Consider the following 15,973-nt stretch of genomic DNA (forward strand, 5'->3'; position numbering starts at 1 on the left):
ATCCACTTAAGGAAATATCTGCCAGAATTTCCCAGTCATTTCCATTTGAAAGAGCTTCCTATTGTCTGTCATGAACTCTAGCATGGGAAATTTTGGGTTAAGTCCATCCTTTTCTCTTTTAAAATATGATGTGTTTTTTAGTAACTTCATACATATATGCAGATTGGTATCTTCTCCAGTTTCTCTCTCTCCCCTTCTTGGCAAAACATTTCCAGTCTTTCAGTCTTTCAGTGTACTCAGCTCAGGGGTTTTTGTTGTAAACCCTTTTAGTTTCTCCTTCTCCTGAAGTTTGGTGCCATTGCTGGTTTCTGTAGCAGTTAAGACTTTACTGGGAACAAAGACGAATGAAAAGCTCAGTCTGTGTGCCTAAGATGCAGCTCTCCTGTTAGCACAGTATTTATAAATATTAGTATATATATATATAATTTATAAAAATTAAATATTAGTATTATAAATACTAGCACAGTATTTGCTTTTCCTGCCACAGTATTGGATTCACTGTTTTTCTCCAGATTCTTTTCTGCAGAAGTTCTCTCTATCCAATTTTCCATCTAGAACTTGCATAATGAATTATTCTTAATTAATTGTAGTCTGCTGGAAGCATCATTATTGGATTTCATCCCATTTGTTTCAGATCATTACTCCAGTTGTTCAAGAGCTTAAATTATAGTCCTTTCCTCTTGAATACTTGCAAACAATTTTTCTTCCCAAAGCCAATTCTTTAATCTGTTTTATATTATCTCCAGATGGGAGTAAGCTAATTTTGTGCAATTTTTAAAAATTGCATATGAAAATATTGGAAAGTACACAATCTAGGATTTTTGTTGTGGACAGCTGATAGCAGCTAGGGTTACTGTTTTTCAGTGAAGTTTGTGCTTGACTTTATAGGACCTTTTTCCTAGAATACATTTTCATTGCTTTTCTGTGACAAAGAATGTAATCAAAATTTTATGAAGCTAAAATGTGTAGTATTTTTCCTTGGTCTGTTGTATCATTTACATATCAAAGAAATAAAAAAAATGACCTAGAGGAGTTTATGGTAACAGCTGCTTGGTATTCTGACAACAAATAAGTGGTTTGTTATTTTTGTGTAGAATTGCTGTAGGTATTCCCTTGATTATCTCAGTATGAAAAATAGTTTTCAGATACCACAAAAAATGTTGAGGCTTCAAATATAAAAATAATTAAAAATAAATATTTAATTTTGGTAGGTGTCGGGGTTTGTTTGGTTTGATTTTGTTGTTTGTTTTGTTTTTTTTTTTTGTGAAAAATAGAATATGGGCAAAAAAATCGGAAAACCTTGTAGAATTTCTATTGATTTATCAGGGTAAGAACATAAAGTTTTAAAAAAGTCAATGAATCTGGACTTTGAAAGAAATTTTTAAAAAGTGGTGAATAATTAGAGTGGCATGGCAAAACTCTGCTGCTTCTATGTAGGAATGCTTCATGCATGAAGCCAGCAGTGTGTCTTCAGGAGTTGGCTCAACCTGTCACAACAAAGATGGAGACAATGCTGTTGTGCTTGGTTGCTGCATGCATGCAACATGATACCAGTGCATGTTAAAAAAACCAAACAAACCTATTAAAAGTAAATGCATTCAAGAGTTAAATTGGTCCCAAAAGACTGAATTGACTGCATGCTACTTCCTTAAGTGCTAAGTGGAATCAACAAGTGAAATAGAGTCACTCTCATTTCAGGTCCCTTGCAGATCCTTTTGCAGTATATTTTTAGGTTTCTATAACCATAACAAGTGTTTGGCTGCACATCCACTCCAAGCTAACCCTGCTTAGTTATTTTCTTTTACCAAGTATTTTCACCTCTTATTGTGGGTGAGACAAAGTACAAAACACCCTGTGGTGGGTCAGGGTCCTGGATCTGTTGCAGAACCAGCTCTTGCTCTGTTTGATAATTTCACAGAAAACAGTGTGTTTTCTCTGTTCACATTCCCTCAGTGCCACGGAGGCCACTGGAACATCAGGGAAAAGTCAATTCCTGCTGTGCTGCTACTCAGGGACACCAATCCCATGTCCATCCAAAGTCCCTGAACATCCACTGGCATTTGTCTCTATGCACCTCTCTGATATTCAGAATCTTTCCCATTTCCAAAATCTTTCCTCCAATTATGAATTTTTTTCACCTTCTTTCCAGTCCCCTGTTGTCTCATCAAGACCATGGATTATTTTTGGAAATGGTTCTTTTTTGCCTCTTCTTTTCATAACTCCAAGTCCTCAGTTTTCCCAATCTCATTAGTCGATATGCAGAGCACCGTTCATTATTTGCCTAATTGGGGCTTCTGTCTCACTCCTGTTCATTAATGGGAGATTTAGAATGTGCCATTTCAGTCTTGGTGTTATCAAAATTTGCAGGCAGCCCTTTTGGGATGCAGCTAGCAAGTAGCAGGAATCTGTCTCAATTCAAAAGTCAAAGTTTAGACAATTTTCTCTCCCCCTGCCCCCAGTCACAGAGAGTTGTTTGCTACCGGTTACCATTTATCTTTGAAACTATTTTTGGCCTCGTTTTTATCATTACATTGGATGAAAATCTTTATCTTAAAGTTCCACTAGATTTTTTTTTGCAAGAAATGCCAGTACAAATGAAATTCAATATATATACATGCTTAGAGGTATCCTGAGTAATAATTCTGATTTCTATTGTTTATTTCTACTAAAATTGACTAATTCTATTTAAAAACTTAATTACTGTAGAGTGGTTAGCTGGCAGATGTTCTGCTAGATTTGATGTAATTAGGAAAAATACATTATGTTTTCTGACTAATTTATTCACAAGCCTTTGAGTTAAGTAGGTTGATTGATAGCAGAAGGATTAACTGAAAAACAACGAAAATGCTTATAGAAGTATTTAATTAGCTAAGATGGCAAAATATTCTACTTAATGTTTTTTTCCTTTATGCACCCATTTACACAACGATAAAGCTACAGTTCAATAAATGATGTTTTAGAAAATAGTCCCACCATGTTTCATTTCCACTGGCACATTTTTGTGGCTGCATGGCAAAACTGGATTGGGTGATCCAGATTAAACAGTAAATGAATTTTTTGCTCTTTCTTTTTAAGCCAGCTTTGTTCCCCAGCTACTTTGTTGGCACACAGACAATTCTACTAGCATGGAAGCAAGGATTAGTGAGAACACAGCAGAGTACAAAAGTGCTGTTTGTGACGTCCCTGACCATGGCAGGGGTTTGGAGCTTGGCGATCTTTAATGTCCCTTCCAACCCAAACCATTCTGTGATTCTGCTTAAGTGTGCTCAAGTAATAGTCCCACCAGAAGACTAAAACCAACAAATAGTATATTTAATGTAAAATAGAAAGTAGGATAAAAAATTAAGTTGCTTTTTTTGATCAAAGCGTTAGTTTAATGGGTTTCCATGATCACGCTCAGCAAATCAATCTAGATTACTAACCAGAAGAATAATTCAATATTGCACTTACTAAAGCAGAAATAGTTAATCTTAAAAAGTTAAAAATAAAAATTTGAAAATATTGATTTTTTAAAAAATGCTGATAATATGTGCTGAGAGTCTGAACTCTATTAATAAAAAAAGAAGACAGTTTATTGATTTTTATAGGTCCCCACTATGATCAATAAAGTGATGAATTTATGCTAGAAAGACTAACATTTTAGGAAGAAATTATGCTTTCAAAAATGGATCTTGCTATTTTTAAAGCATTTGTTTTTGCAGTGACTACATTAAATGTTTTTTAAACAACTACAGGCAGGTTACCATGAAGATGGGATGAAACAAATGTCTCTTATTTGTTAAATGGATGTTTGACTTGAGTTAAAATTAATACAATTTAGATATTGAGGACCATATTACTATAATCTCTTCCTGTCATAAATAACAGATAGATATTGTATATCCAGTCAGTTATATATCCTCCATCTTTGGTACCTTCCAATATGGAGTTTTCAAGACTTGAAAGTTGAGTTTTCTGCTTGAAAAAGTTCTTTTAGGTAAAAAATAAGGAAAAAATAGTTTTTTGTCGCAGTGAGATGATTGCAAGTCTTAATTCTGTTTTGAAAACTTAAAGAAAATGAAATATTCATGCAAATACTCTTTTAAATAAGGTTGGTTGTTTTTTAAAATGTATTTAATGAATATTTAGAGTAGTATTACCAAAATTGATTCACAGCATGAATAGAAAAAAATAAGGGATTTTGGGCCAAGCCTAAACATCACCACACTGAAACAGTGGCAAACTAAAATCATTACTGATGTCACAGAGTTAAGCTCAGATGGATTTTAAGACTTTGTTTTTAAGTTTGTGCAGCATCTGCTCCTGTTTTTTCTTACTGAAGCTGTATGAGTATGCTGAAGCATCTGCAAGTTGATGTGAAGTGACAGATATTTAAGTTTTTTGATGATACCTGAAATTTAGTTTATAAATGTTTGCCCATTTTCTGCATAATGACAGATTTTGCTTAGGATCTGGTACAGGGGTTTATTGTAGGTTGAACTAATTTAGGTGTAATAGTAAAATGAAACCTGTATAATTTGTCCCATATGAGAAAGCTTGATCCCAGTCTGTCTGAAAACCTTGCCATTGGCTGAAATCCAAAATATTTCCTAAATTTGGGAGCTTGGACCTGAGACAGTAAAGTTGTGTAAATGCTGCGTTAAATATTTTAAGATATGGATGCTTCAAATAAGCAATTATAAATAAACTACATTTAGTGTCTTAATAATTAGTTTTATTTTGATAAAAAACATTAGAAATATAAAAAAAATACCCACCCTTCTGAGGCATTGGGGTTTACAACAGTTGTAGAAGTGGTGATTTGTGTTGTAACAATTGAGCTTTTAGCTCTCATTTATATTGCATTTATGCCAAATAATTCAATATGACCTTAAAGAAAATCAATAACCTTTCCTTTTTGTGTCTTAAGCATTTCAACTTTCAAGGATTTCTGCATATTTGCATGAGGTTCAGAAGAACTATTAATGTTAGGCCTATAGTAATAAAAAGGTTTACATATTTAGGCTCCTAATCTCTGAGGTTAAGTTTAGATTATTAATTTTTCATTCTGCTGTGATGAATACTCTTACATGTTGCAGCAGAGTGAATAAGTTACAATATTCTAGGTGAGATTTTTCAAGTTTCCAAGCAACAGCTCTGAAATAGAAATATGCCAGTGGAATTCTGCATGTGAATGGATGCTTCCTTCTTATCTTATTTCCTCTATTCAGTGATTTCAAATAGTTATATCTAGACAGAACAAAATAGACATCTTGGGGAGAATAAAGTCTTATTAATCTTTGTCTTTTAATCAGGTGGAATACCGCCCATGAGATGGATAGTGAATTTTGACCAGGATCTCCTGGATGGTCTGGTATTGGCAGCACAGATGGCAGGTTATTGTCCATATTTGGTAAGAAGGTTTTTTAATATCGTGCAAGTTTTGTGCAGTTTATTGATGTCAGTTGTTTGTTTTTGCAATGCTGAGGAGTGCACTGAGGGCTGGCACTGGGGTGTGGATGTGGTGGGAGCTGCAGGTGGAGCTCTGGGTGCTGGGAGCCCAAAGAGAGAAACCTGGCACTGACCCTTTGTCTAAGGAAGATCTGGGGACCTGGGGCACTCCAGGTGACCAGAGGGACATGGCAGGAGTGAGGATCCAGCAGGAACACCCCAGACTTGGACACACTCAGGCTGAGGTGTGGAAAAGCCCAGGGCGTCCTTGGTGTGGGATCCCTCCTCAGAGGCACCAGCTCGAGGCATTCTTCTGTTTTTGCACCAAGATTAAATTATTTTAAGGATCCAGATGGCTGAGACTCTGCTGTGGGAAACCTGGGGTCGAGACAGTGAAGAAACGCTGTCTGAGAGTGTCAGGGTGGGGTGTGTGGGGAGTCAAGCAGGGCTTCCATCACTCACTGCAGCCCTGCATCCATCCCACTGCAAGGGCCCTTCAGCCCCAGCTCAGGTGGCTGCAAGTGGCTCTTGGGTGCTTGGACAGGGCACTTTCCCCAACAGCAGTTCTTGGTCTGTGGGATCTTTAAAAAGAACAAACAAAACCCCACCCCAACATTCAGCAAGTCATGGGGGATTATTTCAGTATTAGGTATTAGTTTTTTTTTTTTTCTTTTTTTTTTTTTTACTGGGTTTATTCTTAACAGGGAATTTCAGTCTCAGTCCAAAATTTAGATCTTATTGATTGCTGAATGAACAAAAATACAAAATCAGTAATTCTGCCTAGTGGAAGGTTGAGTTTGATTTCTCTGTCTTGTCTAGATTCCCACTCACTTCGTAAAGATGTATACTAATCCAATAACTCATGAACAGTTTATGCACAATGCCTTGATACTTGTAAAGGCTCTGCATACTATCAATATGGATTTGGACATAAAGGTAGGTAATTTTATAGTAGCACCTCTTATATATATATATTAATATTTTTATTTTGATTTTTGTACAGTAGTGTTGGACATCCAGTTAAGGTGCGATTGTAGTGAAATGGTTTTGTTTCAGGATGTGTTACTATTTTATGGAATCCAAAATACTGCTTCATATTAATAGACTTAATTAGAAGTAATTTCCATCATTCCTTGCTTTGTAGAATCATGCATGCACAACTAGCTGAACATAAATTAATTCAGTTCAGATTTTAGCATCCTAAATAACACAGTGAAAACTCAAATGGAATTCATTATTGCTATTGGAAGGCAATTTAGAAAAATATGTTTAAGAACAAACATCATGCACTTAACCATAAAAATAAATGGTGAAAAAAAGTTATATGAATGTCTAGTGACAGCTAGATGCACCTAACCATGAAGGCCCATGAGAGTTCTGTCCCAGGTTTGATGCATGCAGAATCAGCAGCTTTGGGTGCTGGTGGGAGTAGCACTCACTTGAAACCAGCAGCTTCTGGGGACCTGGTTTTGGGGAGGAATACAATGTTTATAATTGTTGATAATTTCTTCCATCAAGTATCTGCTTGGGATCTCTCCTATATGTTTAGTAAACATGCTCTACATCTCCATGGTTTTATTGACCTAGGGCTCCAAATTTTCTGTATATGGTGACCTTACATGGGTTGGATATCGTTCCTTTGTTCTTTTTGTTGTCCCCAAACCCAGTTTTCTCCTGTTCCCAGTCTGCATTTCGTTAACTGTCCCCTTGTGAGTTATTTACATCTCTGGGAGCACATGGAAGAGCAGAAGGTGCAGTAGAATAGACACAGTATTTGAAAGTGTAGGAGGAAATTTCCCAAAGGAATCAGAGGTTGAGCTTATTTGTGTGAACAAAGTAGTATAAAAAGATGTTCAATTATAACTTTTCTTCCCCTTTCCATTTGTGTTATGATTACAGGGAAAAATTAACCCTGCTATTTCCATTTGTATCAGCTGCTGTCTTGCTGTTGTTTCCTGATACAGATCACTCTGTTAGAAATGACTTTGCCATAACAGGCTAAACAAATGAAATCTACTGCTTCCCATACTTGTGACTGACAAGAAGCAAAAAAGTAATGTTGATATAACCCTCAAACAAAGGTTTCTGCCTCAGCTTTTATTAAGAAAAACAGGCAGTTCAGCACATGAAGGCAGAGGCTTGATGCCAGTATGAAAAGGGTGTTGAACACTTCAGATGTGGAAGCAGAATTCTAGAATATTCTCACTAATGTACCTAAGACTAAATTGTCTACAATAAATCCAATTCTGTACAGACCAAAAATTTAAACAAAGGTACACAGTACCGGAAAAAAAACCCCAGATCTTGGATCTTCAAGGTCTGTATTTTATTTCAAAGTAAATTTTTCATAGATTTATTGTAGTTCATATATACTTTTCTAAGGCTACTGTAGAAACTCCTGAACGATCTTGTTTTGCAGCAATAAAAGTCACAAAATACATGAATCCTTTTGCTGAAATCTCTTAATTTGGGAATTTTCTGATAATATTGTCTAAAATTTAGCAGGCTAAAATGTTCCAACAGCATTGGCAAAGTTCTTGACTCGGGCAGTCACTGCTTTTGAACTCTCAGGACATTTGCATTAATTACCAGCACAAGATGAGATGTGTTAGGTCTGGAAAAGGTGGTATTTTCAATCTAAAAATCTAAGAATCTGTAATGATAAAGAAGTTCAACTGTCTGCTGGTCTTCAGCTTCAGGTTTAAATGACACTTTTAATGGAGTTCAAGGCTTTGAAATCCTTTTAAGGATTAAGGTCTAGATTTAAGATGGAGTACTTTGGGCAGGAAATAGTTTCCACTTTCTGATCATGACATAGAATTCAACTCCAGAGTATTAGTGGTGGCTTTCTATGTATTTTTAATTTGTGTTTGATATTTTTAGGTTTTAAAATGCTTTGATTTGAACAAAATTCAGCTGAAAGCCAAAAATTATTAGAAGATAAGATGGTGGATAGCAGCAACATGGAGGGAATGTGTGTGATAAAGAGATTAGGATAGAAGGTGCAGTGACTGGGAGTAGCCAGTAAAAGAAATTTGTGTCAGACTTGATTATTTATTATTATTTTTAGTTTATAACTATTGCTAGTGTTTGCTGACACCTATTTTTAAAGCAAATAATATTTACTGTCTGTGAGTTTTCTGATGAATCTTGTTAAGAAATACCGTTTTAAAATTTAGCTCTTAGAAAAGTAGATAACTGGCACAAATGGAGTTTTATGAATTCATCACAGGATAGAATTGTATTTTCTGAGGGAATAAATTCTGATCTAAGTGGAAATGGGTAGAAGGAAATAGGTGGCCGGAGAAAGTCTTCAACAGGTAATCTACTCTGCTGTCTTTTCTATCTTAAATGAAAATGCAGGAAGAGTGAAAATAGGGGTGTAAAACCACAACCATATTGGAATAATGGCTAACATTCAATAGCCATTAATGAGATAAATGAATGGAAAATTCAGAATACTTTTCAGAATTCAGGTTTAAAGCTTTTGGCACAGAAGAAGCTTTTTTACTTTGCATAGTGAATGCATCCTGAAGTTTGAATCTTCAACCAGTGGTGATGGAATTAAATAAAAATACAAGATGAGATGTATGATTACATCAGTGCATGAAGAGTATAGGAAATTAATATTAGGAATTGCAAGGACAAACATTATCTAGGAAGCCGTGGAGAGTTGCAGGGGAATTTCAGATCAGTGCCCAGTTATGAACTCACTCTCTTGGAAGGTTGGAGGAGGAGCTGTGTGAGAACTGCTGGGAGGAAGATGAGCTGCTTGGCTGGGCACAGGGCAAGAGAAAACTTACCTTGAAATCTTTAAATAAACTTTAACTTGGAAAAAAAAACTAACTCAGTTAAGATGATAAATATATCTATACCTCTCTCTTGCAACACTGAAGACAGTCCCGAAGAGTAAATGTTTTTTTTCTCCTTTTTTATACTCTGTGGCAAATAATTTTACCACTCTCCTCAGTGACTTACCCAATTGCCGAGAACTAAGGTTTGGCATGTTTTGATGATGCTGCTCAAACTAATTTCTGTAAATCAAATATTTAACCTGAAAGAATAATTTCTACCTTTTATAAATCAATTTTAAAAAGTATATAGAATGCAATAGAAACAACTATATTGTTGTTATTTGGAAGGTGAAATTATCTTACTGGCTGTAGGAGTATTTGGATGGTATTTTACATAAAATAAAAACATTAATTTTTTAAAGATAGTAAAGATGTATGTTTTTGCAGACAGTAAAGTTTCCATGCTTTTTTTTGTTATGCTGCATTTAATAAAATTAGCATTTGTTTCTGCTGAACTTTTGGGAAAAAAAGTTGAACTTAGTTTTTACCCTAGGCTTATCACCAGAGCATGGCAGTGGTTTTCATTATTAATTATAGATTTTTTTTGGTGCAGTGACAAGTTCCATATTCATATTAGGCATGAGAATAATCCAGTTATTACAGGTTAGATTAAAAATATTTGTGTAGCAAGAATTAAGTTAAAATGTCTTTTTCTTCTTCTTTTTATGTTTAGACCATACAGGCAAAATTTTAACTGAGCATCTGTTTTGGTTTTTTTTGTTTTCAATCTTAGGCCATTGATATCTGTGATCCAAATCCTGTCATGATGCTTATTTTGTGTGTCCACCTGTATGACATTCTCCCTCACTACTTACCCAAGAACACTATAGAGTTTTCAGGTGCTCTCCATGCAACAATTGTGAAACAGGTATTGATACCATTGATTTGAGATTCATAGTAATGCAAGGTTAGAGCAATGTTTGTATATGTGTGTTTATGTTATGTATAACAAAGAAATAATAGCTTTCTTGTCATTTGGCTAGTAAATGTAGAAGATGGAAGTGTGCATTTGCTGGTTTTATTCTCTTCAGTATTGGGATTTCACTTCTGTTTTTTCCCTATGCTTGAAAGCACATGAAAAAATCTACAAATTTGACAAATCTGAGATGAAAGAGAGGAATGAGAGATTCACAGGCATAGGAGTGCAGTGTACACTGTGCTCTCAAAAATGAAGTTTGGATTGTCCATGGGAAATCTACACTCCTTTGGAAGGATAATTATCTACCCAGTTATTTGAAGTAATTTTTTATTTTGTGATACCCCTATTTTATATTTTAGAATTACCTGCAGAGCACATCTTTTATAGTGTAAAATGAGTAAAAATAAGCTCATCTTGCTGCTTTTGTTGTGGTAGGTGCTCCTGAAGAACCCGAGCAATTACGCTTTGTCCTACAACGTGATTCTTGTGGGAAGAGATGCTCATGATTTCTCTTTACCTAAAGGAAACACTGTTACCATTCCTGATGGGTGAGTAATGAACTGTTTGTGTTATTTTTGGGAGCATTACAGAAATAGAAACTTGCTAATTTAGGAGTGGTGGAACACTAGAAATGTGTTCAACTGCAAGCAGGGAAAAATTAACCGGTGTAAGGGTCAGGTTTTTCTCCTTAACCTGGAACAAATCTAGAGTAATATTTCAGTGGCACTCTTGCAGTTGGGCTCAGTAGAGCTTTAAGAGCAATATATAAGCCTTCAGATCATTATAAGAGTCCTCTGTCTCCAATATATTTATTTTTTCCTATATATCAAAACTTGATTCACATTTTGTACATCAATGCGTTGTAGAAGCATGAGCAGGTAGATTTCTTTTCTTCTGAAGCTGCAGATTTTGGCTCCTAATTTAAGCATGACTGGGAATTAAAGACACCATGACACAGGTTTGAGTAGAATTACACTGCATCTTTTTGCCCCATCCTTGCTCCCCACCAAGATGGATGTGATGTAGTTACTTGTTCATCTTCCATGTCTGAGAGACATCTGGGGATTTGAGACATTTAATTTTGGGAAAGCATTAGGTTATAATTTCTGCTAGCAGAAATATTCATGGTAAATCACCATCTCATTTCACCAAATGCTTTTTCACTAAGTACATTTTGCTCTTTCTGTGCTATGCAGCTTCATGAATCAATACAGGAATTTCCTTAATCCCTGTTTAACTAGTGAAGACAAGAGGGATGGAATGGTGACTCTGACTGTCAGTTAAGAGCTTTTAAGTTTATCTGCAAGATATCCATTTACAGATAAAATGGATTAGAGACTTTAAAAAGGAAAAATAAAGGTCAAGACTTGTATGAAGATAAACCATGAAGGAGAAAAAAAATTCAAATATGGATGGTCAAATTCAAGAAGACTCAACAAAAATACAGTGCCCTTTAAGGACCATCAATATGTCAGTATTAAATTACATGCCTATTATAAATATATGCAAAGGGAACCACAAATAATACTATGTTTTCAGCAAGCTGTGAGGCTGATTTGATTCCATTTTCTTTGCAATTACTTCAAATATGAGTTATCATATAAATGTAATCCTTGAAAATACCATGTGTTTCTATGAAAGGTCAATACCATGGCTGTTTTTCACTTCACCTTTAAAATTAAACACCCAGAACAAACCACAAAGCAAAATCAAGACAGAAAAAAAAGTGCAAAACCTTGATGTTGAGCTGCTTGGCATTGCATGTAGAAACAAATATTAGAAAAATTGCATAGAACTAAAAACCTGTGGAAATGCCAGTCATGCACAGTAACCTCTGCAGAGTTTATCATAATGTCATGATCATGAAATGAAAAATAGGTTCTTTGAAATTAACAGCTTTCTTAATATTCTGGTGCAAGTGTTTAAAAATCTCCAAGAATTGACGAGACATATGGAAGTCTTGCAGGTTCTTTATGTTAGATCATAATGTTATAGGTGGGTTTGGAAATTATAGTAATGTGAATAACATTCTGAGTGTAGCTGAGTGTCTTATTTTGCATATGGCATCAATAATTCTTGATCTGAGATTCCCACTCTCCCGGGCGCTGCACTGTGCTGTGTAGACTTGCAGTTCACAATAGGAGTAGCATAAACCCCCAAGGTTATGGAACAATTCCATGAGATGAATTTGCCCTAACTTTACATCGACCACAGCACAGATTAATAGAGATAAAAATGAAGCAGCTTTGTGGTTTTGCCATAGAAGGCAACAATTCAAATCCAAATTCTCAGCTGTTTGCAAGAGTTAGAGGGCAAAGATCAGGCAGAAAGTGCTGCACACTGCTGTTGCTCTGTGACTAGAGCAGATTTCTTAAAACTTAATCCTTAAAGTGGCTTTGGGAGTGCACGTCTCAGGCAGTCTATTCCTCTGGGTGCCTGCACCACAGCATGTTTTTTCAGAAGATTTTGAATGGTGAGGTGACCTAGGAGCCTCAGACTCTGGGGGACTGGGCAACTCTTCAGTGTCATAAATGGAATCGTCTGGGGGCTCTGCAGCAGGAACTTGAAAGCTGTAAGAGCCATGTTTACAGAACTTCCAGGGTTTCATAATCAATATTCAGAATTGACAATTGCAGACTTACTGCCTTCTTAAGACTAATCTCAAAATCAGAGAGACATTTGGAGAGCTTCAAAGTGAGACCCTCAGGCACTGAAGTTTTCTTATTCTTGCTTTATTGAAGGACTGATGCAGATATAGTCTAAATGTGTACCTAGTCTAAACTCTCATTCTGTGTGGTCTTCTCCAGTTTTCTCATTAGAGAGAAGTGTTGCTTGTACAAGAGAACTTTGGTTTTTCTCCCTCTTAGTTGCTCAGCTTTACTAATTATTCTGAAGAGTTTTCAAACTAATTTCTTTCTCACTCTTCATTGATAGTTTGATTAAGATCAAATTATCTATCTAGATCTGCCCACAAAATGCATAACAGGCTGCATGACTGCTTAACTCGGAAAAACCTATTCAGAGAGGAGCATAAATTGGATCAGTTGCTAACTTAGGTTGGTACTCTAATGAAAGACAACTTCCTTTGTGTGTGTGTGTGAAGAAAAATTAAGCTATGTGCTGATATAAAAAGCAATAAGGATTTAGTATTGTTCTTTATCTAGATAGTTCTTTTACTGAATGTTTTAAGATATCCTTAGGCAGAAGATTATACTACAACAAAGTATTTCAGAGGAAACAAATTGCTTTCTTTTCTAGGACCCTTCCCTTTTCTTGGATCCTTCCCTTACAAAGACTCTGAAATGTGCTCCTAAAATTAAATTTCTGAGTAATTTATGAGCCCTGGTTTTGTGCTTTTTTTTCCATAGGAGACAAGGCTTTGTAAATGTGGAATTCACAATTCGTTTCCTGCACCCTGCTGAAGCAGTATTGCTGCTGATCTCAAATAAAGTTGATGGAATAGATGGTGCCACAATGGCATTCTCCCTGAAAGCTGAAGTTAAGAGTATTGAGCCTCTTGTAAGTTTATATGTGTATGATTAATATTATGACAAAAATATTGGTATTCTGCACATGATATCGAACAATAGGGGGCTGAGATAAGAATGAAAATGTGAGTAACCATCAGTATTCACCTTTGACCTGTGAATTTTCAGATTTCCAATGTTAGACTATGTACATGCAGCAAAAACTCCAGGAGACTATGTAAGATTCCTAAGGACATAAATCACATTTGGATCCTGACTAAACTGTAAAAATTTGCAATGATTGCTCTGAAAATAAATCTGGAGCCCTTTCAGCCCTTTTCAGTTATTGGAAATTCTGTTGCGGGGGTGTTGATGTACTTCAGCCTACGATTTCTAATGTCATATGTAGAGGGACCACAAGCTTTTGTTGGATGTTTCTGTATTTATTTGTGCTTTTCAACCACAGAGACTCTGTCAGGTATGTCCCAGTCAGGACAGGTAGGCCTGTGTTTGTAATCCACATTCATCAAGCACATCTGGAAAGACTTGTGAACCTAGATGGTGTTTATGTGATTGTCTCATTTTTTTAGTCCCCCTAAATGTGTTAGGGCAAGAGAAGGTTGGGGCAAGAGAAAAAATAGAGGAAATGTGAAAATGAGAAGGAAAAAACAATGATAACTGATTATTGGTCTTATGGTTTTTGTTCTCTTTTAGGCTATAATAAGATGCAGATCCCCATGTTATGAGCTGAAGAAATTTAACATAAATGTCACTAATCCCTTCAAAACTGATGGCATATTCAGGTAGACAGTGATATAAAGACAATTCTTTAATGATTATCCTGTCTTTTCCACTCTTTTCCATAATTTTCTTCTTCTTCTTAAAAATGTAAAACTTGGAGGTTAAATGGTAGGGATTTACATTCCCAAAATTGTTACAAGCTCTATGAAGTGGAAGCTATCATAATGAATAAAGAAGATAAATAAGCCTTAATTGAAATCCGTCTCAGCGTAAGCAGAAAAGCTGGAGCTTTAATCAAGCAGAGTTCATGAACCTTGCTTGTATTTTTGTGTTTGGCTGAGGTCCAGCAGAATTACAAAGAGAAACAAGCCATGTTAATTAATAGTTGGTTATTTTCCCCCAATCTGCTTTATTCTGCTGTTTAAGTTATTAAGCACGCAAAAGAAAAAAATGCTTTTGCCTTGGGGCTTGCATCATTATCAGTTAGTCTAATTTTTAATTTGTATTCATCATAGCTGCAACAACTGCAGAGCTATAAATGTTGTTTTCCTTAGTGCAAAGGAAATGTTGTACCCATTTAAAATCTATTTGTGTGATCAGACTCCATATTTTGTCTTTTGTCTTTAGAACTAAGCATTGGTACATCTCATTCATTTATTTGGAAGAACCATCTTTCACAACATTTTTAACTTGTTTTTTTATGCAACATGAATATACATGTTGCAGAAGCTGCAAATTAAATTTTTCTTTCCTCCACAGAATAGGATTAGTGTATAAAAATTGTAGTAATAGCAGCAACAGCAATAACAATCCTGTAGCAGGACTGTTTCCACTGCTCCAAGCCTTGTGTATAGGAATCATATAACTTTAATTAGCTTCTGTCTTTTATCTTTAAGTTCTTGAGGTGGTCCGTGAGGCTGAATTAGTCTTATGATTTGGATAACTCCCTTGGAAATTATCAATGAAGTGATGAAGTAATTTAGTTTTATGTAATTTAGTATTATACAATTCAAAAGCTACTTGACAATTTCATTAATTCATTATCAATTTGGGCAACATTTGAACCAGTAATCTAAAGTAAAAATGCTTTGTATCAGGCTTACAGTGTTTAGAGCAATCTAGTGTTTCATCAGGGGGTATATTATTTACTTGCAAGTAACACTAGGAAATGCTAGCTTGATACCACGGGAGGAAATCTCTTACAGAAAAACTGGGGTTAAACCACAACAAGTACTTTTAAAGTATCTTTAATTGAAAATAATAAACTTCTTTATTGAGCCTGCATTTAAAAGTTAGAATAAATTGAGTTTCATTGTCATTCTGCAAATTAAAAATGCAGTCATTATGTGTGCTTGTCAAACTCCAGGGTGCTCTTGCTGGAATCCACACATTTAATCCACCCAGAGAAAGTGTATCAAGTCAGGCAAGTAAAGCAAGAGCAAAAGTTTAGGTAAGTTCCAGATAACAATTGCTAACTAGAGTATATTGGATCATCCATTTCTATTAATATTACCTGTTTGTGCATGCTGTGTGCTGTCTGTTGTAAAGAATTACAGTTCAGG

At 35.4% G+C, this 15,973-nt stretch overlaps 1 protein-coding gene across 1 annotated transcript in view; it reads left to right on the forward strand.

The window, feature by feature from the left end:
- CFAP47 (cilia and flagella associated protein 47) overlaps nt 1-15,973 on the forward strand; it is a 260,765-nt gene that overhangs the window by 70,623 nt on the left and 174,169 nt on the right. Inside the window, exons 34-40 of the mRNA XM_054291296.1 lie at nt 5,295-5,392; nt 6,250-6,366; nt 10,018-10,152; nt 10,639-10,751; nt 13,572-13,722; nt 14,385-14,473; nt 15,778-15,861. Coding sequence (XP_054147271.1) covers nt 5,295-5,392; nt 6,250-6,366; nt 10,018-10,152; nt 10,639-10,751; nt 13,572-13,722; nt 14,385-14,473; nt 15,778-15,861 — 787 coding nt within the window. The remainder of the gene's footprint in view (nt 1-5,294; nt 5,393-6,249; nt 6,367-10,017; nt 10,153-10,638; nt 10,752-13,571; nt 13,723-14,384; nt 14,474-15,777; nt 15,862-15,973) is intronic.

Source organism: Melozone crissalis, unplaced genomic scaffold, assembly GCF_028551555.1.
Source record: "Melozone crissalis strain CALT ecotype California unplaced genomic scaffold, PUWL_Pcris_2 ptg000090l_1, whole genome shotgun sequence".
Lineage (NCBI taxonomy): Eukaryota > Metazoa > Chordata > Aves > Passeriformes > Passerellidae > Melozone > Melozone crissalis.